This window comes from Ambystoma mexicanum, chromosome 10, assembly GCF_040938575.1.
Source record: "Ambystoma mexicanum isolate Mex_15411 chromosome 10, UKY_AmexF1_1, whole genome shotgun sequence".
Taxonomy (NCBI): domain Eukaryota; kingdom Metazoa; phylum Chordata; class Amphibia; order Caudata; family Ambystomatidae; genus Ambystoma; species Ambystoma mexicanum.
The window spans coordinates 1,279,574,181-1,279,600,806 of record NC_090932.1 but is presented as its reverse complement, the minus strand read 5'-3'; the positions used below and the strand labels follow the sequence as shown (position 1 = coordinate 1,279,600,806).

At 47.9% G+C, this 26,626-nt stretch overlaps 1 protein-coding gene across 1 annotated transcript in view; it reads left to right on the top strand.

Annotated features, from left to right (window-relative positions):
• The window catches only part of NIPSNAP1 (nipsnap homolog 1), a 339,746-nt gene that overhangs the window by 154,243 nt on the left and 158,877 nt on the right, over positions 1-26,626 (top strand). The window contains exon 3 of the mRNA XM_069619275.1: positions 10,629-10,674. Within this exon, the coding sequence (XP_069475376.1) occupies positions 10,629-10,674 (46 nt within the window). The remainder of the gene's footprint in view (positions 1-10,628; positions 10,675-26,626) is intronic.

Genomic DNA, 26,626 nt, shown 5'->3' with positions numbered 1-26,626 from the left:
TTCGTGCCCGGCCTTCCGCTTCTTCTGCTCTGTTTTCCAGATTCCGTACTTGTTGCTGCAGTGTAGAGACCTCCTGAGAGTTTTCTTTACAACAGATTGTCTTTGCCTTCACTTCTTTCTCCAATAATCCGGTTCGTTCTGTCAGCACTCTAACGTCCTGTCTCAAGAGGTTAAAATCTATACGCATAGCATCAATTTTAAATTCCAGTGTCGACTTCAGTTCTGCTATCGCCGCAAGTATTTGTTGGTCCATTCTTTCTGGTGGTTCCGCTTCATGTGCGTCTCGCATTGTTGTTTTCCCGCCATCTATCTGCTGAGTTGATTTGGCGAATGCGTCCATCAACGACTGTTTCCCTTTATTCTTATTCATTTTTTATGTCATTGTGGTGGATCAAGTACACCACCCTTCCTGTCAGCGCCAGTGCACTCAGTGTAGTCTGTTGGTATCTCTGCGCTTCGTTGGGGAAATGTTTGCCAAAGGAGCTGTGGTCTTGTCACTATTATCACTGTTCCGGGTGCTGCCTTCTGCACTTTTGTTGCTTCTCCCTCTCCGTGTCACTCTCTTCTTATTACCAGTGATGGGTCGCTATAGTGTCATGTCGTACCCCCTCGCACTTCCGACTTTTTTAAATGTGCCGTGCCAGCGAGTATTTCTGGGTACAGTGGTTGGTTCACTCCTCCACTCAGTTTTAACAGTGCGCTGGTCTGTACTCCGTCACCTGGCACCGTTCTGTAATGACCTGCGTTTACCATGAAAACTAGGCTGTCACAACATTCCTTCCATCTGTTGCTGATTCTGTCACACTCTGCGTTAGGCTGCTGCCAGGAGGATTTACGTCTAAGCCCTTGTGCGTGGTGCTTCTGTTGTGACCTGGATCTCCCTTCTTCCTTCTTGATATCTGTGGTGTACCCATGTTCTAGTAGGAGCAGTAGATTCCTGCCCCCGCATGGGGCTGTATGGGTATTGTTCCCTTTGTGTCGCAGAACATCTACTAGCGTATGTATTTTGTGTCAAAGTGTTGAAGGTGACAACACTGGCAGCGTCCTCACAGCTTGCCGGTGGTTATAGCTCTGCCGTGAATTTTCTGTGGCTAATCTGCTGCCACTCCAGTGTCTTGTATTGGTCTGAGGCTGCTGTTGTTCTCCAGGTATCCCTCGATGCTGACTTGTCTCCGGACTGGGCACTCTGCCTACCAGATCCCCGCTTCAGGTTCCACGCCCGTACGTTAGGGCAGTGAATCACTTTTACGTTCTGTAATTCCACCCGTTTTCAGTCTCTGGGCTTGCTGCGCCTACCTCCTCATGTACATGCTTTCCTGAGAATCTGCAGTGCCTTCCCCTTGGGCGCTTATTAAAGAATACAGAGTGCCTGTGTTGTCCTATGTTTCATACCCTCGTTTTACACGTATGACGCTCCTTCGTCCATGTCAATTTCGCATTCCCGGGTACTCAGGCTATCTCTCTGTACTAGTCTGCCGGCTACAATGTTGCCACTCTTTGTGTACGATATGGGGCGATCTCGACCACATTCCCGGCTCTGCACCTCAGCCGTCTGATTGCTCCGCACATCAGCTGATCAGAAGGGACAGTATTATTCATGATTACTTCCCATCATTTCGCCTCACGTGCAGGACCTTCCGGGCATCCGATTACTCCATGGCACACTACTAGTGCGTTAATTCCCCATATTAGCATTTATTCTTCCCAAGAAGACCATGCAGGCATTCGACATAGCCACGGCACCGCCCAGTGAATATCTGGCTTTTCCTCTGCTGCTGCAGACTACCTCTCTACAAGCTGTCCTGCTTTCAGCCGCCGACTTATTTCCTCACATTTATTCCGTTTCCTGAATCTTCCGTCTGCTTGTGAATATCAATTTATAGATTTCCAGCTGACACTGCAATCGGCCGTACGGTTGCGCTGCTACTCGTCCCTTTGTTCATGCGACACCATCTTGGTTTCTTGAACGACCTGGGCTCTTTAAGACTTGTCAGCTCACACATTAGTCTCCATGCTGCAGATTTTGCCGGGCTTTCAACCGTTGCATACCTGGTATCTTCCTATGTCTATCGGTATTCTTTGATATTTGGCAACATGTTTCAATGCCTCTTTTTCCAGGATAATAACCGGATCTGCAGGAGCACACAGGAATCACAGCTTACACCGTGGCCATGTAGCCATGCTCCCCAACGGCTCTTCAACTATAACGTTTGTTTCTCGCGTACAAAGGGACAGATTACTATCAGCAGATGACTCTTAGGCCCTTGCTCCACTAGTAGAGAAACATAATTCGGTTGTTGAGCCAAGAAGGGTCTTAGTATAGCCTGTGTTCTTTGGCACCACTTTCTTCAGTCACATCACTACAGGGGGCTTAGGGGAATAGCAATTCATCGTGGCGTGAGCGGATGCTGCTGCTGCCCAGACTCTGCTGGTAACACCCTCCTGGGCCGTTATTTGTGCTGCATAACTATTTTCTGGTGCCCCCTGCCCCACCTGCTCATTGATCCCTTGTATTGTATCCCAGTGTTGGTTTCCTCCCGTCTCCCTGCGTGCCTGCCCGCCTACCCCCTCCCTGATTGGCTGATTGTACTTCCTTGTGTGGCTTTGTGTTTTCCCCTGTGACCACGCTCGCCATTTCATTTGTGGCGGGAGCGGGTGCTGCTGCTGCCCAGAGTCTGCTGGTAAGACCCTCCTGGGCCGTTATTTGTGTCGCATAACTATTTTCTGGTGCCCCCCTGCTCATTGCTCCCATGTATTGTATCCCTGTGTTGGTTTCTTCCTGCCTCCCTGTGTGCCTGCCCGCCCATCCCCCTCCCCTGATTGGCTCTCCCTTCCTACTTCCAGGGCCTCCTGCCCGGCAGCCCCACGGCTAAGGCCCCTAGGCAAAGGGCGGCTCCTTGTTAGTGTCTGCAGGTGTCCGCAGGCGACGCCAGCTGCCAGTCCACTCCCTTCCTGATTCCCCTGCCTACCCTCCCTTCCACCTGCAAGTTGTCTCCCATTGTGCATTGAAATCTGACTGTCTTAACATCAGAAATTGCAATGTTAAATCTGTGACTTTCCCCACTATTTAGGATTCTCAAACTTAGGTGGGTTTTCCACCATGTGTTTAAATTGTGACTGTCTTAACATCAAAAACTGCATTGTGAAATCTGGGACTTTCCCCACTATTTAGGATTCTCAAACTTAGGTGGGTTTTCCACCGTGTGTTTAAATTGTGACTGTCTTAACATCAAAAATTGCATTGTGAAATCTGGGACTTTCCCCACTATTTAGGATTCTCAAACTTAGGTTGGTTTTCCACCGTGTGTTAAATGTTCTCTTGCGATCTCTTAATCCTTAGTGTCCTCTGTCACGTTGCCCAAATTGCCTGCCTCTCGCTGTCCTGTCTTCCTGCTCTAGCTGTCCTGTCTAGTTCCCCCCCCCTCTGTTCCCCCCTCTACCCTCTCCCACCCACTCTATGGTGCTCTCTATCCCTCCTATCTTTTCTAACTGCTACTCTATTGACTATCCTGCTCTCCTCACCAAATCAGGTAGGAAGAAGTTTAAAAAGGACATCCTGGTCTCCAACCCAGGCCTCCCTATCGCTGATACCTACACCAGTGCCTCATCCAAGGAAACTTTCACCAACATCCTCTTCTTTGCTCCTAAGCTAGACCTATGGACCCTTCATATGGTCTCTGTGCTCTCTCCTTTCTCTTCCTCTCCCATTGATGGTGGCACCCGGTGGGATGCCCTCCAGGCCTCCTTCCATTCCTCTAAGGTCATCATTAATGTTTACTCTAATGGGACCGTCCTAGTCTAAGGCCCTCAGGCCAACCTTCATCTCTTTGATAGACGCTTCCCATGCCTCATCAACTTCCTTTCTTCTCCTGCTGTCCCCTCTCCCCTTTCTGTGAAAACCATGCCTCCTCCCTCTGCCTCCTCCTCGGCTAACTTGCCTTCTCCTTCCCTCTCAGCCCCCTCTCTCGCTCCCTCTACACCTCAGAAGGGCGTACTTCTGATTTGTACCCCTCCCCGGAAGTCTTTCAGGGATGGCAACCTTCTCCATATCGCCACTCTTAACTCTCGCTCTGCTGTCAAACACTCCTCCGATATCTGCTGCCTTCTTGAAGATCTTGACCTCGATGTCCTCGGTCTCACCAAGACATGGTTCACGGCCGGCTCTGTCACAAGCTTTGATACGCTCCTACCTGATGGCTACAAGATCCTCTCTGCGCCCAGGGCCAACCGCTCCGGAGGGGGTGTAGCCTTGATCTTCCCTGAGTGGATTCCTGCCTCTGTCACTCCTACGTAGGCCTACTCCTCTTTTGAATGCCTCGCCTGCAGGCTCTCTCTCTCCCCTAGCCATTCCCTTACTGTGCCTACTATCTATCGGCCACCTGGTCAGATCTCCTCCTTCCTCTCTGAGTTGGCGGACCTCTCCTCGTCACTCTTGGCCTCAGCCACTCAACTCCTCCTTCTTGGGGACTTCAACATCCACCTGGATGCCCCCTGTCCTTCCTCTGTACTCTTCCGCGACCTCTGCGACTCTCTCTCACTCACTATTCTCCCCTCTGGCCCAACTCATTCTGCAGGGCACACTCTGGATGTTCTGATCTCCTCAGACCTTCCCCTCTCTCTTCCTCTCTCCACTCCTCTCTCCTGGAGTGATCACTGTCTCCTCTCTTCCCACCTCTCCCTCCCTACCCCTCAGGCCAAGCCACCTCCATCACTGCCACCCACCTTCTCGGTCATCCGACCCATGAAGCGCGTGTCAGTTGAGGCTTTTGCCACCACTTTCGCTCCCCTCCCTCCCCCTTTGGCTGACTCTCACCCTGAAACTGCCCTCTCCATGCTCCACTCTGCTATATCTGATACTCTTGATATCCTTGCCCCTGTCATGAGAATCTGCCAGAAGCCCAAACCAAGTGCAACTCCTGGTATGACTCAGACCTCGTCACCCTAAAACGAAAGTGTAGGGTGGCCGAGAGGAAATGGCGTGCTTCATGTACATCCTCTGACAAACTGGCCTGCCGCCTGCTCCAAAGGCAATACCGGCTCTCTGTTCTATCCAAGAAGAGAGCGCATATCCAAGCCCGCGTCTCTGCGGCATCCAACAACTCGGCTGAACTCTTTAAAATCTGCAAGGAACTGGCTAATCCTGCCGCAGTCTCTACCTTGCCTGTCCCTTCCCAGGCCCTTTGCACGGCACTGGCTTCTCACTTCATCTCTAAAACTCAGGACATCCTGTCCTCACTTTCCTCCTATCCCCCCTCCCTGCTCTTCCTCTAGCCCTTCTGCAGCCACTCCTCCTCCCTCCTTCTCTGCCTTTCCCCTGTTCTCCACTGACGAGGTTTCTACACAAGTCTGATCTATGAAAGTCATGTCGAAACAGGTTCACCCCTGTTCCTCCAAAAACATCAAGGACCACATTGACTCCCTGGCTCCTGCCCTGGCTTATTTCTGCAATCACTCCTTCTCCACTGGAGTCTTCCCATCCCCCCTGAAGCACTCCCTTGTGCACCCTCTTCTTAAAAAACCCTCCGTCGACCCCTCCTGCCCAGCTAACTATCGCCCAATATCCATCACTCCCTTCCTGGGCAAGCTCCTGGAAAAGCTGGCCATCTCCCAGCTTATTCTTCACACTGAATCTGTTGGCTGTCTCAATAACCATCAGTCTGGCTTCAGAGCTGCCAGAAGCACGGAACCTGCTCTCCTGAACATCCGTGAAGACCTGCTCTCCAACCTTGACTCTAACACCCTGTGCGTCCTCATGTTGCTTGATCTCTCCTATGCCTTTGACACTGTCAGCCGTGCCATCCTGCTCAACCGGCTCCGTGATAACCTGGGTATAACTGGTCAGGCTCTGGCATGGCTGCCCTCCTTCCTCACTGACAGACCCTCCCAGGTCCAACTGGGGTCCTTCCTCTCTGCTATCCTAACCACTCTCCCTGGTTGTTCAACCAATACCTTGCACTCCTTGCACACTGCATCGCCGCTCTCTGCCCCAACTTTCAGTGCTATGCAGATGACACCCAGCTCATTTTCAGGCTACCCTGTGCCTCCTCCTCTCCCTCTCTCATCTCCGACTGTCTGTCTGCTATCCAGGAGTGGTGTGCCGCCAATGACCTCTGCCTTAATGCCAGTAAGACTGAGATTCTCCTCATAGGCACACCCGCTCCCTCCTTTCTTGTAACTCTCTGGCCGGCCTCTCTTGGCCCTCTTCCGGCTCCCACCTGCAAGGCTAAAAACCTTGGGGTCCTCTTTGATTATACACTCTCCTTCTCTCCTCACATCTCAGACGTCTCTAAGAAGTCACACTACCAGCTGCACCTCCTCAGAGGCATTCTACCTTTCCTCACCTTCCCCCAGAAGCTCACTGTCTCCAGAGCTCTGGTCCTCTCTAGGTTGCACTATTGTAACAGCCTCTTTCTAAATCAGCCCGCTTCTACTCTCCGCCCTCTGCAACTTATCCAGAACAGGACTGCGAGACTTGTCCTTCGCCTCAAGCCCAGGGATCGTATCTCTCCAGGACTGAAATCTCTGCACTGGCTCCCAGTGGCTGCGAGGATTAAGTTCAAAACCCTCTGCATCGTTCACAAGGCCTTCTGGGGCCTCAATACCTTGATCTCTCTCTTCCTAAATATCTTCCCTCTCGAGCTCTTCGCTCATCCACCTCCAACTCCCTCAGGGTCAGTCGCTTCTCTAAGCAACAAGTTGGTGGTAGATCTCTTTCTTCGGCTGGTGCCTCCCTCTGGAACAGCCTCCCTGCCTCCCTCAAACTTGAGGAGAACCATCTCCGGTTCTGGAAACACCTCAAAACCTTTCTCTTTGCTTCTGCTTTTTTTCCTCCTCTCCTCTGCTGACAACCGGGAGTAACCTGAACTGCATTGGCTACCTGGACACCCTCTGACCCAGGTCCTTCCCCTGCCAGCATCGCACACCCGCACTACCCAACTGGCACCCCCGCACTTGGGACTGTTTCTGTATCCCTACAGTCCCCCTTCCAACCCTTGACACCTGATGTCCGCACTTACCCTGCACTTGCCACTTGCTGGCCGTTACTTACTTATTGTTATCATCTTCCCATGTACAGCACTGTCCCTTCCCCCCCTTTCCACGCACTTGTGCGATCTGAATGACACCTGTCCTAGTAGGATCGTTGTCCGTTCTTCCTCTGTTCCCCTCCCTTGCCTCATCGCGCCTCAAAACACTTGTGTATAGACGCGTTATAAATGCCATATCATATCATATCCTGCTTCAGATGTGAGTTACCACATTCATAATGTATGCCTATGACTGTAAATGCCATTTCAGTGGAAGTTATGACCAAAGAAAAATAAGACCAAGACTCACCTACTCAGGTACCTGAACCTAACTGTTGGAACCCTCCATGTTGAAAGTCCCCGGAAGGGTAGACTGGATACACGTCTCTCCTGTCCGGCCTAGGTACTCTGACTTTGGCACATTACTAGCACAGGACTCCAAGCTGGCTACTCAGCCTGCCCCAAACTGGCTACCCGGCCTGCCCTTGCACCCTTTCAGCCACCCTCATGACCACTCTGGTGCTCTCATGGCTTTGCTTGTGTTCAACCTGAGAGGGCCTTGTCGTGTCCTTCACCCCCACACTCCTAAGCACCCTGAACCTTTAACTGTTCCCCCAAGCACCCCGAACCTTATTATTATTATTATGGTATTTATTGAGCACGGACCTATCTAGCTTTGTGGAGCAACAAAACACTTTACAATCATAGGGGGAAGGACGAAGTGAGGGAAGCAGAGAAAAAAGGAGCTGGGAGCTAACAAGAGAGGGTGGGCAATTGGCAGCAAGTGATCTACATGCAAACAGGGGAGGAACAAAACACTGAGTCTCAGGTAGAGTGGGGAGTGGACCTTTAACTGTTCTCTCAATGAACCTGGCTATGCTCCTTTCGCTTGTGTTTGCTCAGTGCAATTATGTTTGCTCAGTTGGCTCTCAATGTCTCTTCTCCAGTTCCCTTGCCTCTGAGTCTGACTGCTCCAAGAACTGTGACTGACCAGGTGTTTGTGCCCCCTACCTCCTTGTCTTTGTTTATCCCTCTCCTTCCCCTTTGGGCGCCACTTAGCATTCTGCATACTCAGGATATTGCCTTGCAAATTACCAATAGATAAATCAGGTGTGATTTACTTATTTTGGATACAAATGTACATGTTCTACCTGAGTCACAGAAAGTGCCCCCTTATGCTTAATTGTCTGGGCACTTACGACGCCGGATCCTCAACCCATTGCAGGCACAGAAAGAAAGAACAGCATATGCCTACTCCACAGTCGTACCTTTTTTGGGAATCACTTGTAACTTATGCTGATGTAAATGTACAACATTTTGCAGAAGTAAGTCCCATTTCCGCCCTAACAATGTTTAGTGAATGGGACATTTAGTATGACTCTTTCACCTGGTACTTTATTATGGCCTCCACCTCGATAATGCACTTTGCCCGGTTCGTTCACTTTACAGTTGCAAGTTCAGTTGTTCCATTTATGTGTGTTTTTGTTTTATTGCACTGTGATGCATTTCGTTTAGCCTGTGAACTTTCCTGAATATCATGTTTGCTGAGGATTGGTTTTATTGTTCGCTCTGTCAATCTATTCCACATATTTTTTTAAAACGTTTTGCTGTGCTTTGCACTCCAAGTACCAACATTTTAAAGAATTGTGATTTGCCTTATTACCAGGTTTATCAGAGCTCTTGCATTTCCCCATGGTATGCTTGAGAAACCATTCAGTACCTTTTTTTATTTCTTGGCTTGCTGGGATTTGTAGTCACAAATTTAATATGGAACAGCCAAAACTACAAGCCCCAGAATTCAGAAAAAAACAGATAGGACTTGAGCCCTCTGGATGTATACATTCCCACTTCAATTTTTAATCTGTTTTCAAAGCAATGTTTCATTCCTTATTAACCAATTCCATATTTGTTACAGGATTGAGCAATCTAAAATAACCCATGTGACAGAAGAAGCAATCAAGCAACACTGGGTTTGCAAAATTAGCATGATTGCATCTCACAGCAATTTTAAAAAGTCCTTATGTGTATTGTATTTATCTATTTATTGCGTTATAGTTTACTGAAAAGACAAACCGTAGGCAATTGCCAATTAGATAAAAAAAATGAATTTAAATAGCAAATTCATACAATGTCATCAAAACTCATCAAATCAACTAAAATTAATATTCACAAATAAATGACAACTATTTTCAACATTCCATAGTTAATGCAATTCTTAAAAATAAACAGTTCATATAACTTATCCAATCTTCACTTTTAAAATATCTGAATTCGAGACTGTATATGTTACAGGTTATTTTACCAGATCAAATAATTTTAACAATTCTGTCCCAATAGTCCAGGGCTAGTAAACTCACAGTTGCAATTTGGGGGTGGGTGGGGCAATATTACCAGATGTACATTTAGGATTGTGACTGTGGAGCAGTTTAGCAGCACAATTTAGCAACATTACTCTCCAGTCTCTGTTGCAAAGTAAAACAGCTGTGTACCTTGACAATATGGTGAAGCTCCCAGGAAGCAACGAAGGTCATATGACCTGTAGGAAGGATTGATTCATTGAGGACTGCCTTTCACTGAGGAAGGATGGGTTTTTGAGATAAGCTTTTACCTGTGGATAGCATGAGCTGAGGGGATTCACCAATCCCCGTGGGTTGTCACCCCAAAATTTGATGGACTCTGGGAGTTTGCCTATGGATAGAAAATCGTCACTTGTAGGGTAAGGAATCTGGAGATTTGCTCATGGATATACTGCGTTTCACGAATAGGGGCAGATGGATTATGGACATTGTCACCAGGACAAAACACTACATTTCACCTCTAAGAAGTACATAGTCTGTCCATTGTCCCAGGGACATAACACTTCATTTCCACTGTTAGATTCTGGGCATTGACTCACTCATAGGAAGTATGGGTAACGCGCATTTACCCGTTGAAATAATGGGTTCGGACAAATTGCAAGGTATTAGGAACAATGCTTGTCTTATTACCCGATGGCTCTATGGATTCTTAGAGGATGGGGAATCTGTCCTCTGTATGCAGGGTGTATTCAGGGAATTTCCTCAGGGACAAAATCAATATTTCCCTTGCATGAAGTAGTTTTTTGGGGGGATTAACACATGGCCAAAAGAATTGGCAACTATAGGAAGGATGGGGTTGTGGGATTCGCCCAAGGGAAAGGGACCTGTTAGCAGTAGAAAGAATGGGCTCTGGGGACCAGCACGAGGAGAGAACCTGTCATTGGTCTTCTGCCGCTGAATCCACTCCATTGGTTTCCGCAAGGAGATTTGCAATTCCATGGAACGTGGGGCAGCCTGCAGCAAGCAACCATTTGCACCAGTTTTTCAAATGTGTTTGATGTAACGTTATGTAGTGAATTGTCTTTTATGTCTGTTTTAGAACATTTGTATGGAATGTTCATATGGTTTGTCATAAAATGAAATGGAAACAGAAATATGGGTTTAAGATGAATAGAGGAAGCCAGCGTACAATGAAGCATGCAATCCAACGCAGCCCTTCTAATCTCTGGTCAAGTTCAAGGGTTGTTCGTTGCTTGTGTCTATTGGGTGAAGTGTTGCCTCTGACCCCTTGTTTTCTCTCTTGCAGTTCACAATGTGAAGCCCGAGTGTCTGGACGATTACAACAGTCTGACGTAAGTCTCCTACTACTTGCTTCGTCCGCCTCATCTGTGAGCAGTGTGACCGTAGGGATTCTTCCTCTTTCACTTTGGGGGGAAACATTGATTTGGTTTCAAGGGAATACTGGGCATCGTGCAATGAGTCTCATAGGCAAAGCATGAAGCAGGGGGCAACGAATGCAACCAATCAGTCAGTCTCATCTTTGGCTAACTTGCACCCCCAGTGTAAGCTCTTTTCTCATCATCCAAAATTGTGTAGGCTCCCAAATGTGGAACAGGATACACCAATAGTTGAAGTGAACTGGAACCATTGAGAAATTGGCGGATCCGAGATTCATTATAGATACTGCTGGGAAAGTGCAGTTAAGCCACAATCACATCAGCCAAGTGTAGACTTAATTGGATGGTAAGGGACGTGTCTCTGAGCACCCTTAGAAGAAAAGGGTAAGCGTGAACACACATGGTTATGCTGTGCCTTTGAAAGTGTGGTCTGAGTTTATCCTGCATGTAGCTCGCAAAGCGGGCCACAATTGGACAAATTGCCCCCAGCTTCTGTCTTCCTCAGCACTTGCCTCGGCTCACCCTCCTCCATGGTGGCTTGCACTTACCCTACATTGCACTTCACCTGTTGCTCACCCATGAGCACCACATAACCTATCCCAGTCTCCCTCCCTTCTGCACTTGTATGTTCTGAACACTCACTAGGCATAGTAGGTTCGTCCTCCCCCACTGTGTTTAATATTTTGTATGTATTTAATTGTATTCATTGTTTAATTTGGCATCCCTGTGTGCCCTCCCTGCTGTATAAGCGCCTAACAAGCAAACAATAAATAAATAAATACCATTTTAGGGACCACCAAACTATTTTAAGGGAGAGAAGACTTCTACTATGATGGGAGAGTTTAAACATGTTGGCCCTCATTACGACCCTGGCGGAAAGTAACTGACCTGACCGCCATAGCGTAAATAGCGTTTCCGCCATTGCACGATGGAGTAAAGTGCGGCTAATTCCGACCCATCGGGCACGAGCATTACGCCATGGCGGAAGTGCAAAGTCCGCGATGGCGGAAATGTCCCCTAAACGCCCCTCACCGCCGTCGTACGGCGCCCTAGGTGCAATTACGCCACCCATCATAGCGGTCACCGTAATGAGCGGTAATCGCAAAATACGGTGACCGTAAATATACGGAAACGGAAGTAAAAACATGGGGCCGGAACGGGAAACAGCACGCCGTACACCTATAAAATCAGAATCCCAACACAACCATTAAAAATCCGACCCTGAGACACATCCCAACCCGTTAGCCACCCTAGTTAAAACAATCAAAATGGGAAAAGTTGCTAAAAAAGCGTGCGACCGCAAGCGGCAGGTCCACTTCTCCCATGAGGAACTCACCGTGCTCACAGAGACCCTCCAGGAGAATGCTGCCGTCGTCTTCTCGACGCAAATGACCAGGACGGCACTTGCGAACAAGAAGGCCATATGGGCCCTGGTGGCACAGCGGGTAAGTGTGGTGGGGACCGCACCCCGCAACCCACAGCAATGCAGAAAGCGATGGGACGACTTGCGGATACGCGTACGGAGCATACTATCAGCCAACCGTAACATTGCCACAGCTACCGGGGGAGGATCGGAATCACCCATCAAGTTGACCCCCTGGGAAGAAATCTGTGCCTCCACCATTGGAATGGAGAGTATAGAGGGAGTCGGAGGGATGGAGAAAGGAGTGCAGACATCCGAAGAATCAGGTAGGTGGGCCAAATAAAACAATGCTAAATCCACAATGTCCAATCATGTGAAGTACCATGTGTCCACATAGTGCAACAGAAACACATGTCCAGGAGAACGTCCACATACATTGGCCTGATAGCGCACTTTAAAACTCACATTAAATACATTAATAATTAAAAATCCTAAAAACACCCTCTACACGTGCAGCATGCACACCCTAACTGCAGGCTGCAAAACAACTGCATCCTCAATCCACACAAAAATGAAACCACCTCCAAGGCCCTGACCCAAATCACCCTCAGGTACCACCCCAATGCATGTGATACATTGCCATTCCAATTTCCACAGACCCATAAATAACGCTCGCCCTCCTTTACTCCACCACAGGGTCCGATTCAAACGACGAGCTCCAGGACACCCCTACCAGCACACCTGCAAAGAGGGCCAAGACCAACGGCCAAAGACCCTCCACCTCAGCTGCACAGATCAAGACACGGCAGCAGCACAAATCAAGTGGCAGCACACAGGAGGGGACTTCAACAGGCACCCCAGCAGCCAGCATGCCCACAACAGCAGCACCACAGGTCCCCCCAATGGATGCCACAGAAGGCACTGCTTCTGGTGGCAGCAGCACCATAGGTGACACTGCATTAATGGCAGCATGCTCCGACACAGAAAACGGTGCTGTCGATGTAGGACCCATCCATGACCTGTCTCAATCCCCCTGTTTGTTTCATCCCGTACACCATGAGGATACCACGCAGGGGCACCCACAAGACGACGACTGGCCATCCCCCACAAGCCCTGTGGCAAGGCAACATGAGGTGATCAGCCCCTCTGTGACACCACCGCAAATGGCCATGGCCCAGCAGAGGCAACAGTCCCTCGACCAGGTGATGGTGCAACAGCAGCAACTGGCCACGCTCCTCAAGGAGCATGCTGATGAATGTGGGGGTTCTAAGGCAGTCATAGAAACATCTACTGAGACACTTAGGGCACAAATGGAGAGAAGCACCGAGAGCCTGAGGGGGGAACTGCATGCGACGTCCAAAGACGTATGTGGTGAACTTGCCGCTGTGCGCCGTGTGCTCACTGAGCTCTCACAAACCCTTAGGGACATGCATGGACGTGAGCAGGCAGAGACATCATCCGTTGCAAGTTCCGTCCAGGGCAGCCCCCAACATAGATCTGGGAGGAACCTGCGCTCCACAGGCAGGGGTGCCCCTGATACCCGGAGAGGGGGCTTGCAATAGCGTCTGCCCACTGACAATGAGCATCTTTGGACACTGGTGTTCGGGGGGCGGTAGGAGGGTGGAGGGGGGGTGTTGGGCTTTCTTGGGTGGCGGGTCGATGGGGTGTGTAATATAATTTCACATATGCTATAAACATTACATAATCACCCAATGAGATGTGTGGACATTGATCTTTGTGTACGAGGCCTTTATTGGCGTACATTCCACATTGTGCATGTTCCAGACACACACAGTGCCACAAGTCCCGTGTCCATGTATCAGCCACCAGGCGTGAGTGCTAGAAGCATGAATCTATGATATTCTGACGAATTTCACGGGCCTCCTGTGCCTCGCGGACTCCTTGAGGTGCTGCCACATCCCCACCCTCATCATGACCATCTTCAGGTGCTTGCAGTTCTGCGTCAGGGGGCATGGGCACATTTCTACGTACGCACATGTTGTGTAGCATGACACATGCCATGACCATCTTTGCAACCTTCTCATGGCGGTACAGGAGTGCCCCGCCAGACCTGCTGAGGCAGCGGAAACGAGCCTTCAGTAGGCCGAATGCCTGTTCAATGACTACACGGGTAAGTGAGTGGGCATGGTTGTAGTCCTCCTCATGCTGGTTCTGTGGGTTCCGGAGTGGTGTAAGGAGCCATCTCTTCAGTGGATACCCGGCATCACCTGTATGTGGACAATAAAGGATGTTTGTGGAATGACATTGCTACGTACGCATCCCCCCCCCCTTCCTGCCAGGTCATTGCCGCATCACATACCCCACATTATCATGCATGAAATGAGACTCACCGAGTAGCCAGGATCTGTTCCCTGCGTGTCGCTCCATGTAGCGTGGTATTGTAGAGTTCCTCAAGACCATAGAATCATGGGTTGATCCAGGAAATCGGGCACAACAATGTGTAAAGATCCTGTTGGAGTCACACACCATCTGTACATTAAGAGAATGATATTGTTTCCGGTTGCGGTACTGGGCCTCCATGGCATGTGGGACAACCAATTCCACATGGGTGCAGTCGATGGCACCAATGCAACCCGGTATGCCGGCCAGTGCATGGAATCCAACTTTTGTGTTTGTAATCTCCTGCTCCGAGCGTGGTAAAGAGATGTAGTCGTCTGCGTGCTTCAGGAGGGCATCGAGCACTTGCGATACTGTCCGTGACAACAGTGGCTGTGAAATGCCATGCAACTGTCCGACTGTGTGCTGGTAGGTGCCTGTGGCCAGGAAGTGGAGTACAGACACCACCTTCAGTAGGGGTGGGATGGCGGTTGGGCTATCTATCATGCTGACAAGGTCAGCGTGTGTCATGTTCACAATGGCGGTTATGGTGTCCCCGTCCAAACGGTAGAGGGTGTGGATCTGCTCAGCAGTGAGGTTGAACAGATGAGCTCGGAGGCGTGGGATTGCGGGCTGCCTGCGTGGTGGTAGTGGCTGTGCTGGTGGGCCTTGCTGGCCCTGCCTTGCCCTCCTCCTCCTCCTGCGTCTCCTCTGTGCGGCCGGTTGTTGTAGTAGTTGGTGTTCGTCTTCTTCTTGAAGTTGTAGTACTTGCAGTGCTATCGGGTCCCCCAGGGCCAACATCGCTAGTCCTGCCGGTAGCATTTTGGAGTGGGTGTGGTTGTGGGAGGGGGTTGGGTGTGCAATTTATGTGTTTTCAGGCTGTATAGCCTCCACCTGTGGTGATTCATTCCACCTGTGCCAGCTGCAATCCCCTTTGGGCGAGCACGTCCCGCACACAACGCTGCAATGTGACGCATGGCATCTTGCTATTACAATCATGTATTTAATCCCGATGGCAGTGAAATATTGGTTTATATGTTCATTCTGCTATGGTCCCATTGTTTCACATACTATCTTTGCAGTCGCGAACAAATTTGTGAAGGGTCAGTGGAATGTAGTACTCGATTAACGGTGGACCCTCATGCAGCACTGTACCGAGGTTCACCGACGGGCGGGGCGTCCCATTTGTGAGTGAAGCCAGTTGCCATTTTCACACACTGCCGCACTACATGGATGAATTTGTGATTTCAAGCGGTCACAGATGCCTTATCGACGTGATGTTGCAAATGAGGAATTCGAAGGACAGCGCTTTCGGTTTTCAGCTAGCGGCGAGGAGACGCCCACAGGTCTGACTGCAAATATAACGTTCTATTGTTTAATGTCCTTGGGACAGGGGCCATGGCGAGAATGCAATGATTGATATGAATAGTATGAGATGCGCAATAGCGTAGTGGACGATAAGGCAGGACGTTCCCAAATACATGTTACTTCACAACACTAGAATTCCGGGCTGGAGCACAGTGGATTTTGCCGACTGCATTACGCACAGACTCAATGGAAGTTTCAAATGTGATGTGAGTAAATAATCAGGCGTTTTCATACCGGGATGAGGGAATGATGTATGGATGCATGGACAGATGATTTAATTGAGAGTTTGCCATGTACATGGCTTTTCGGGATCTATCCCCTTCCCCTGCGCTATGTGATGCAGAGCTGCCATAGTGGGACCATCGTCTATCTGCCCTTGTTGAACCCTCCCTGTCTCGACGCGCCTTCAAACACTTGTGTCTATGCACGTTACGAATCCCATCTAATGGATTCTGTCTTAACAGACGCATGCACACAAACACTCGTTTGTAATAGTGTTTTCACCTCGATTTATATAGTTATGATTCGCAAGTGATTTTTGGGTGGAAATAATCCTTTTGAGTGGGCTAGCATGCATATGGCTGTGGATTTAGTGTGATCATTGAAGTGAGTAATACAAATGAAGTTCTGATGCCCATGCTATTCTTTTTCATTTCATTTGGGTGACAGGTATCTCCTCCCCTTTTGCCGCTGCCATCTGTATGCCACTCCTGCAGATGGCTTTTACTCCCGACACCTGCTGCTTCGAGTTAATCAGTGGAGCACCATTACGATCTTATGGGACGATCGCCAATGGGCCACATGCCCTTACGCAGTACTAGTGGCTAGGAGCTACATATCAGCCTTTCAGCTGGACTAGTGCCTACCTAATGGGACGGCCCTGCGGTTCTCGGCGCTTCCATGTTGCCTTTTTGAACGTGAATGTAGCCCCTGTGTACCATGAAGGAACAGGGCGTCACACAAGAAGAAGCTGGTCATTTATTGCGGATGCAGCCCACAGTAATGAAAAATATTTTGGCGTTTATGACCTAATAGCTGTATGGGCTTGGTGATTTTGATGTGCATTAAAATTTGATTCTGATTTCAACCGTGTAGCGTTATTCTTTGCAAGTAATGTAGCATATTCCTATTTGTGGAGCGGTGTATTGTGAGGAGATCTGCATTGGGTTCCGGCTTCTGAGTATAGTTGCGTGGTACTGTACTGGCCGCGTTTGCCTACGAAGCCCAGTAAGGTCAGGGATGGGGCCTGCCATTATGACTGTTTTAATGATGTCATGCTCAGGGGCGGGGGATTAGCTTTTGTGTAACAGATGCCGGTCAGCCAGGTGGATTGGTGGAATGATGTGATTATCAGTAAATGGCTGGTCACAGGTGCCTGTGTTTGCGTGCGTTTCTTGGAGGGAGACTGAGGTCATGTCCATTGGAATAGCTTCTGTATTCGTGCCATCTGTGCCCTGCAGCTCCCATTGGCCCCTCTTGAGATGAGCCTGGCTGCTCAGTCACTCTGCCAACTTGTGTGGTACATGCTTATGCTGATGGTTGGTTTGTTTACTGGCAAGGGTACAGGGCTGGTGCAGTCTCCCTCAGGATACTGCTTTGAATGTTGCCTTACACTGGTGTCAAGCGATGGGGGCCTGTTGTTGTTTTGTCTCATGTTTCAGTTCATATTGCTGTACTTGAACCTTCACGTGCCTGTGCTGCATCAGTACGGCAATGGTGCCATGCCAAATATGGATGGCCACTCACAAGGCACTTGGAGCCCCTACATTCATTTGTTCGTTGGCATGCATGGGTGACTTGTACATTTCACTGGTTGCATTGTGTAACTTCATTGCACCTACGAGGTGTTGTGCAATGTGGGCAGGGAGTGGTGTACAGGCACTCAGTAGGGCCATTTACGGTTGGTTCACGATGCCGTAATTCTCACCATGGCGGAATGGTACTTTCCGCCATGCTTGATGGCGTTAAGTGAATGTCCGCTAGGGTCAGCATTCGCGTACCGTTGCGCCATGGTGGTAATTACGGTTTTGCATGGCGCGCGTGCGCGTACTTGGTGCAGTTTGCGTTGGCGTTCACTACGGTGTCGCTGATGGCATCGTACTTTACGGTGACGGTCATAATCGCACCGAGCGGTATTCGATGGCGGTATTGCATTTCCGCCATCGTTTTTCGATTTCCGCTAGGGTCGTAATGAGGGCCGTTGTGTTGATTTCTTTAGAACAACAGTAACTGAGAAAAGATTGGATGTATGTGGAGCATGCTAAGGTTTCAGGGAGAATAGCATTGCTCGCAAAAATACAGAAGTAACACCTGGAGACTGTGGAATCTAGAAACAAATAGATCCAATACCTGCTGTAAAAGGGGCTGCGCTTCACGTGGGGTCCTTTTAAATTCCATGCACATTCGAAAACGCGGCTGAATGTTGTTACTTAGGGCCTCATTACGACCCAGGCGGAGGACCATGGTGCATGCCGGAGTCCGCCATGGAGAAAGGGGGAATTACCACCCCATTACAAGGTTGGCAGGGCGGTAATTCCCCCTTCCTCCATGGCCCTTCCCCATTCCCATTTTTGCCCCATTGGGCTCAATGGGAATGGGGAAGGTGCTATGTACGGTGCCGCAAATTGCGTCACCGTACTTAGCACCAAAGTCCCTTTGCGGGTCCCTACTTTAACGGCTGGTAAAACCAGTAATTAGGCGCTAATAGGTTACCGGCGCCGCAGCCTTTTACGGTGCCGTTAACCCATTAGCGCCTGGGTCGTAAAGTGCAAGTAGTAACACCCAAAAGCACTATGCGATCAAACCGTGACAAAACGCATTAATACTGCCCGTGGTGGTGTTTCAGCAGATTACACAAGACGCAGTTAAAAACAAATATGCATAGCTGCCAAGTGGTCCCATGCCTTGCATGAGATCGTTTTCCAGTCGTGGCTGTTTAGCCAACCACGCCTTACATGCACTGAAGGTGTTATTCATGGGCCCTTTGCAGCTCTGCACAGTAGTCGAAGGGTATGAAAAGAAGTAGTGGAACTATTTTCCCTGGTGGCCTGCCCAGTGCCCCCAAAACCCCATAACCACACCCCCTCGCACACACAATACGAACCCCCAAACAAATGCGCCTGCTGTTTAAGGGATCGTTCAGTGCAGCGCACTGAAGTGCACGTTTCAACTGCTTCCTACAGTTTTATTTTAAAACAAAGCCATTCCTGAATGGTTTCTTTTTAAAATAAAAGTATAGAAACAGTTAAACTTCATTAAAAAAAAAAAGTAGAGGTGCACCGCTCCTGCCCACTTCGACCACTAGCTGTGCATAGTTACTTTTTCTTATTACGTTTTTTTTTTAAAGGACATCGTGTTTCCAGTCAGTTGCTCTAGGCTGTCTTTTAATATTTGCTAAATGAATTGATGGAAAGGGTCAGGTAATAGAATGTGGCCAGAGGTCAGCATGTCCATTGAAGTCTGGGGAAATATATTCATCTTGAATTCCAGCAATCAATTATTGATTCAGTGGCTAGTAAGACAATCAAGGAAAAGTCTGATTTGAACTACATTATGATTAACTAAATGATGTTCTTTCTGACGGCTAGAGCATCTTGCCTACTATGGTGCCCTCTTTAAGCACGAAGTTATTCCCAAATGACAAGGGGGCAGTGATAGGCTCAGAAGTCTTCTTGTCATTAGGAAAATCACTCGCCTTTTCCTGTCTCTGGATATGGAAAGCAGTTCTCCCTCAGCCTACACAAGGGCCATTTGTGGGACAGGGAGTGGTCATCCAGATGGTAGTGCCATACTGCAACTTCTAGCAGCAGACTTGTAGCTTTGGTGTCCATATACACATTCTGTAGATGTTCTAAAAGAAATGGGCCCGATCTCAGTGGAGTAATGAAGTTACAGATCATGTTTGTCCCCAACCTATCGTTTTTTGTTGCACATTTTACATATGTAAAGGCGCCTTCTTGAGATACAGAACCAGATTTTCCCAAATTCCCATCCCCTTTTCCTTCCTGCTGCCAGTATTTACCCATCTTGAATACAAGACCCCTGAGGTAGATCACGATTTTCAATTCTATGACAAGACAGGAGGCTCATATTATGCATTTCAATCTTTACTCTGAAACCACAGCAGCAAAGAAAAACTTTTACAAACAAAAAAGTTGTAAAGAACAGAACTAAATAGAGTTCAATGTCAATGTAAGGAAACTCCCCAATCCATCATGGAGGACTGGTCATGCCCTGCAGGAGACCAATGAGCAGGGACCCTTCCTTATATAAGTCCATTACTCTAAACCCAACTCCTCTTTCTTTGCTGCTGACTCCACAGCTAAGTCACTCCTCCTAGTTCTTGCCTTAGTGTTGAATATACGGAGTTTAGAGTGTTATTTTATGTTATATTGAAAGAGTTCTGTGATTTATTGCGCTAAGTGTAATTTATTTTCATGTTAATTGGCTGACTGCCGTGTTCATGTTCGAACGCTGACCTCCAGTTCACAGTGATACATTGTGGTGGCGCTCCGCTGGGAACGTTCCGCTTGTGCAGTGTTTTTTTTTTCTTCTTGCCCTGAGCGGCGTTCTCGCCGTGTTCATTGTAATTAGTGTCGCTTCGCCTGCCTCATAAAACTCAGGCGACTACGCGTGAAATTCGCTTTCCCTCAGGGGAAGTTTGTTTTTCATTACGCGGCTGCCTCCAGTCCCCGGAGCCAGCGTGTATTTCCTACAGGTTTGTTGGTGATGCGCGCGGTCTATTAAAGAAGCTCAGCTTCTTACCGACGTGCATCACGGTTGTAAAGACTGGCAGCTCCTTGTTTTTTCATTCACGTCACACGCGTCGCGTGTGTGTTTTTTCTATTTATACGCTGCTCGCGTATGAAGTCAGGGGCACAAAGGCTAGGCCTGTTCTTGGGACCTGGCTGGGAGGCAGTTCGCTAGGCCCTCATTTAATTGGTGAAGCTCTTTAGTGAGCATTTCTACAGCGTGCAGCTGTGTCCTCTCTCTTTTTAAGTTGAACGCCTCCATGTTTTCTTGTTTGGGCTTTATTATATTTATTATGTTTATCTTTATGTATATGTATTTATATATGGTTTCAGGAAGGCTTCTATTTCAGCACACAAGCGACATAGCTCAATAAGAAGGTTGCAGGTTTACCATGCAGGGGGACCTGGGTTCGCTGCCCGCCATTGGCAGTGCGCACGTATGGATGTTTATGTATATATGTATTTACATGTATATATATATATATATATATATATATTTAAAATTTACTTTTTATTTTGTGTTTAAATTGATAGTTTCAGCTTATATTAACACTAGTTCACCTACTGAAGAGCCTCATACGCTGCCAATCTGCTGTTTTATTTATTTACTTATTTATTTATTTAAGCGCTGCAAGGCATAGGTGATTTGCCTTCACTGTAGGTGCCATAACCTGTTCGGTTTCAAGTTCTGCTTGAGTTCTAATGCAATGTTAACCCTTGTGTACTGCTGGTTATCACGCCCTGCTCGGGCGAGCAGTTTGAGGTACACTTGCTCAGTGTATTCCTCCCTTAAACTTGGCAGTTTTTTGTATAGGTGCTGCTGGTGGCAGATGTCATTATCTTCTGTGGAAAGGTGCTGTCACCTGCTCGGTGGCAGGCTTTGCCTGTGTTTTTCTGCGAAGTGACCCCTCGTATACTGATGGTTCCACACCCTGCTAGGGTGAGCAGTTTGAGGTACACTTGCTCAGTGTATTCCTCGCTTAAAGTCTGCAACTTTGTTTGTGTGCTGCATATGGCGTTTGGTGATTCCTTAACTGTTTGTGTGCCATAATCTGCTCGGTTTCAGGCTTTGCCTGGATTCGACTGCGAGGTGCTCCCTTGTGTACTGCTGGTTGCCACACCCTGCTAGGGTGAGCAGTTGAGGTGCACTTGCTCAGTGTACTCTTTTGCTAAACAATATGTTTTAAGCGAGGACTGGAACACATTTGCGTTTTCTGAATTGTCAGTAGCCTGGATACCTCAATAGGTATCAGCTTCTATAAGGGGCGGGGGTTCGGACCCCTGTGAGGGCGCAACCGCTCTTCCTTGGATATTTTATATTTTATATTATTTTATATTATTTTATTTATTTAAGTACTTTAAAGAAAATAGTGTGTGAAGGTAGTTGTAAACAGACTCATGTGGGGGTTTGTACCTTCCCCTCTAGACATCACTCTGGTGTTAACCTTCATCTTTTAGTTAAAATTCTGTCGCCCTTTACCTTAGTTAGTTTCAGGACAACTCAGTCCTTTCCTTAGGTTTTTGCTTTTCCCAATAACAATTGCTCCACCCAATACCAGTGCTGCTTAAGCTATAGAATTTTCTCTCGACATGAGGAAGAACAAATGTTGCGTTATGCCCCTATTGAGTTCTGCAGGGCTTGATGCTCTCTTTAGTGGTGGTGTGGTTCCCTTCCTATTTGTCCCATTATGACATTCTTTATACTATTTGGACTATTGGTGGAGACAAGGTCTGCTCGGGGGTATCTGTTCAGTTTTGTTGCAAGGCAAGTTGGGCAACCATGTTCTAATTGGATGGAGTGTTTGGAAACACTTGTTGATATCAGAGGGACGAGTTGCCAAATAATAACTTTCTGACGCCTGCCCCATGGTTTTCCTCCCAAGGCTTCGCCTGTTTTCAGCTATCCGTCTAGCAGTGTGTTACAATTTCTCCTCTGCTCGAGGAGTACAAGCAGGTTTTTTCTGTACCCTCAAGAGAGTTGTTTAGCCTCTGTCTTTATATATATATTTTTTCTACAGTTCAGCGAATAGAGTGCTGGCTTTCAGATCTGTACTGAGCCTACTGATGCGGGTCCTAATTTGGGAGGGTCTAAATCAGTCTTTCATCCTACTGAGAACGATAAGTGAACACCTTACACCCCACACCGTTGGTAGTAGTGATGAGCAACACTCGTATACTTGAGGTTTCGTAGCGCTATATAAGTGATATTTTGCTATGGGCAATGTGCCTAATTTTTTCCTTCCCCTGATCCCCATAGTGGCCAGTCAGCCTCGCATGCATACATAGACTCAGACCTCAGTGTTTGAAGGGACAGTGGTCCCAGTATTCTTTCACAACCTCTCATTTGTGGGGCATGATAATTATCCAAAAGTCCTTTTCCCCTCATTCCCCTTCCCGCCATCCTTGGGGTAGATTGCATCATAATATTACACCTCTTGGAGTAACACCTGATGGTTTCCGTTTTTTCCTTTTACAGGAGTTCTGGTTCATGACCATTCCAGGCTCGCAATGACCATTTCCCTCCCGTCAGTTTACTTACCTTTGCGCCCATTTCCTGATTTTTCACTAAGTTAAGCAGAGTCCCCCTTCCACGGTCAGGGGGTTGGTTAGAAGTACAAGAGTATATTTATTTTAAGGGTGTAAAGCGGGGCTTTAGTGTGGTCCTCAGGGTAGCCTTCTGCTGGGTTGCAAGGTTTTTTCCTTAGATAAGTGGGGGAGGTTTCTCCTCCTTTGGGAAGACATAATATCCCTTGGTGGGATAGAGGGGTCTGGGAGTGCATCTTCCATCCAAGCTATTACGGCCCTCTATCACAAGGCGTTCCAACGTCTCTACATTAACTATCTCAGTAAGTGTCTGTCAGAGGGCTGGGATATATTTAGTTAGTGACTTAGTTCTCCTAGTCGCCTGCATGGCATGCAGACCTTTTGGGTTTTCACAGGAGATTTTGTGTAATAGGGTGCCAGCACAGGGTGCTGGGGGTTTCAAGGTTTTTCAGATTGGCTAAAATAGAGGTTAGTCATCTTCTGGTGAGCAACTTCATTTTAACAGTTTAGTGATCAGTTCTGTGCAGTTTAGAGTCTTTCCTGAGATTATGGAATTTAGTGGTCCTCCTTCGGTTAGTTTATGATCCTCTAGGGGATTTATCAACCATGGAGGAGGGAACGTGGTCCAAGCACCTGGCACATCTACAAAGGGGGTTCAGATATCACTATAATGGTAGCGATTGGTTGGCAGGTTTAGCTTTTCAGGTGGGGCCCCTTTTCTTCCATTCTGCTTCTGCCTCCAGAAGACATACCTTTCTTAGTATACACATATGTCCGGTTTAAATTGTGGGTAAGTCTATTGCTTTTCAGCTCCGCTCAGGATGGGTCGTCCTATTACAGATTAATAAAATGACCTTTTACTCCCATTTTACCTTTTATGAAGATTTATCTTTCCCACTTGGTTCCCCAGTGTAGTTATGGGACAGGTCCTGTTTCTGATACGAAATCTTCCGTTAACGCATGGGATGGAACCTACAAAGCTTTCACCCCGTAAGGGGTATTTTTCTTTATCTCCAGGAGAACTAAGTGTTTATCTTCTTTTGTTTGCTATCTAGGTTCCCAAACATGGTATGAATCTAAGTGTTTTAAATGTTTGATTGAACAACAGAGGAGTTTATTACTCCGATGGGTTTTTTCCTAACCTATTAGTATAGGAAAACTTTGTTCAGTGTTTCCCCCCCCCTCTTTTTAACCAGTTGGTTTTGGTGGCCTGTAAGGAACGCTGGAATTGACACATCTTCCAGTTGTTTTTTCCTTGCAGTGGATTTGGCTATGCCTTATAAAACAGTTATTCGTGCAGCCTATCCTTGGGCAATACTTTTGCAGTCAGCTGATTGATCAAATGAAAACATTTAAAACATTTTATGCTCCTATTATTTTTTTATTATATTGTCACTTTTGTATTGATCATGTTTTACTAATGGGATGCAAGGGCTTCAAACTTGCATAATATGAGCCTCCTGTCTTGTCATAGAATGGCTAATCCCCCACACTAATGTGAGATGGTGGTTTAGATTCTATTAAAGACAAGGAGGCGAGTATTATCCTACCCATCCACCCTTGATATGATATGATATGGCAGTTATGACACGCATATACACAGGTGTTTCAAGAGAGAACATTCTTTGGTTTGTTGTTCTTCCCATCCACCCACCCTTCGTGCTTGTTGTTCTTACAGCTACGAGTTGAGGTTCTGATCTGGAGTGTGGCTCACAGTTACACGATGTGGAGTGCGTGGTATGAGAGCTTCGCTGGATTTGTCGTAATCGTTTATCATCTAATCTATGCAGTGGACGTCTGTTTCAAGAAAGCTACAGAAAAAGGAGTTGGGTTTAGAGTAATGGACTTATATAAGGAAGGGTCCCTGCTCATTGGTCTCCTGCAGGGCATGACCTGTCTTCCATGATGGATTGGGGAGTTCCCTTACATTGACATTGAACTCTATTTAGTTCTGTTCCTTACAACTTTTTTGTTTGTAAAAGTTTTTCTTTGCTGCTGTGGTTTCAGAGTAAAGATTGAAATGCATAATACTCGCCTCCTTATCTTTAATAGAATCTAAACCCCCATCTCACGTTAGTGTGGGGGATTAGCCATTCTCGCAGTAACAACTGCAGCCCCAAGCAGAGCAGGAGCTCTTGCACTGCTCCCACTGCTGCAGGAGCAGCATTTCTCACATCTACTATGGGCGATTGTTAGGTAAGCCCTGGGCACAATGCCCTCTACCTAAAAGCCCCACTCCAAATACGCTGCTTTTTGCATGCTTTTTTCCACCGCTTGTAATCATTTGCCTGGAAAGAAATCCCATCGTTGTTTTACTTGTTTTAACTTGAGCAAGAGCCCAACTCTTTGCCTGCTCAGCGATTCCCTCCATTGCCAGCAGCGTGGAGCTCTCCCTCTAAAGATGGCCGCCCTGCCCGATGCAACCTCCCTCACCCTCTGTCTGTGATCAGCTGTACGCTGCAACAATTCGATTGGCTGTTTCATCTCTTCTTAACCCAATCATCTCTCGCCAGCCCGAGTCAAGGCATGAAATAAGGCACAGCTGATGGTGCTGACCCTGCGCAGCCGGCGCAAGGCGACAGCACGCTGCTCATCGCTCACTAACTCACTTTCCAGCATGCTCGGCCGCCTACACTGCATCTCTCAACCGCATTCGGACTCCCGTATTGTATGACAATGCGTCCACTATAATCACAGTGAGTCTAAGCTGATCAACAAAAGTACCCGAATGCTATAAGAATGCCATAAGACTCCATCATCTAATCCATGATCGTACAAACAATTGACGCCTTATCAACCCACTACCACATTTGAACTAGAACACCGGCCACTAACCTGAATCAACTCTATGTGCACCTGCTCACGTTAGCCACACACTGCCTTAAGTATGACGATTACATTATTGCCATTAGTTACCCCCTGCAGCCTACTGACATTTGCAGGCACTAGTTGCCCTTTGCATTAAGCCAAATTAGCCTGCTGTTGATAAATTGTTGGTATTAATTGCCCACCATATTAACTTCGAATTAACCTGCTACGGATAAATAGTTGGCATTAGCTGCCCCTGCATTAAGTTAGCCTGTTGATAAATTGTTGCCATTAATTAGCCACTGCATTAAGGGGGTAATTCATAGAAATCAGCGCACAAGTGGCGCACGCGGCTGGCGCACAGTGTGCACGTGTGGCAGTCTGTGCCAGCCGCGTGCGCCAAAACCCATTTCAGCGCACAGCGTATTCATGGATTTCAACATCCATAACCAGCTGTGGCGCAGAGTGGTGCAGAGACCCTGCAGCAGCGCCAGTTATGCCCCCAATCCTGCCCCGTGCGCCATGAACAGCGAACACATCCCGTACATGGCGCAAAGGCCAGTGGACCAGCATACAGCCCCCCAACCACGAAAATGCATGTAAAACTCTGCACGCACGCCCCAGAATACACGTACCCCGCTTGCGCCAACGAAAACGAATGTAAACCTCCCTGCGCACCCCTCTGAATACACGTACCCTTCTCGCGCCAGCGAAAACGCATGTAAAACTCCCTGCG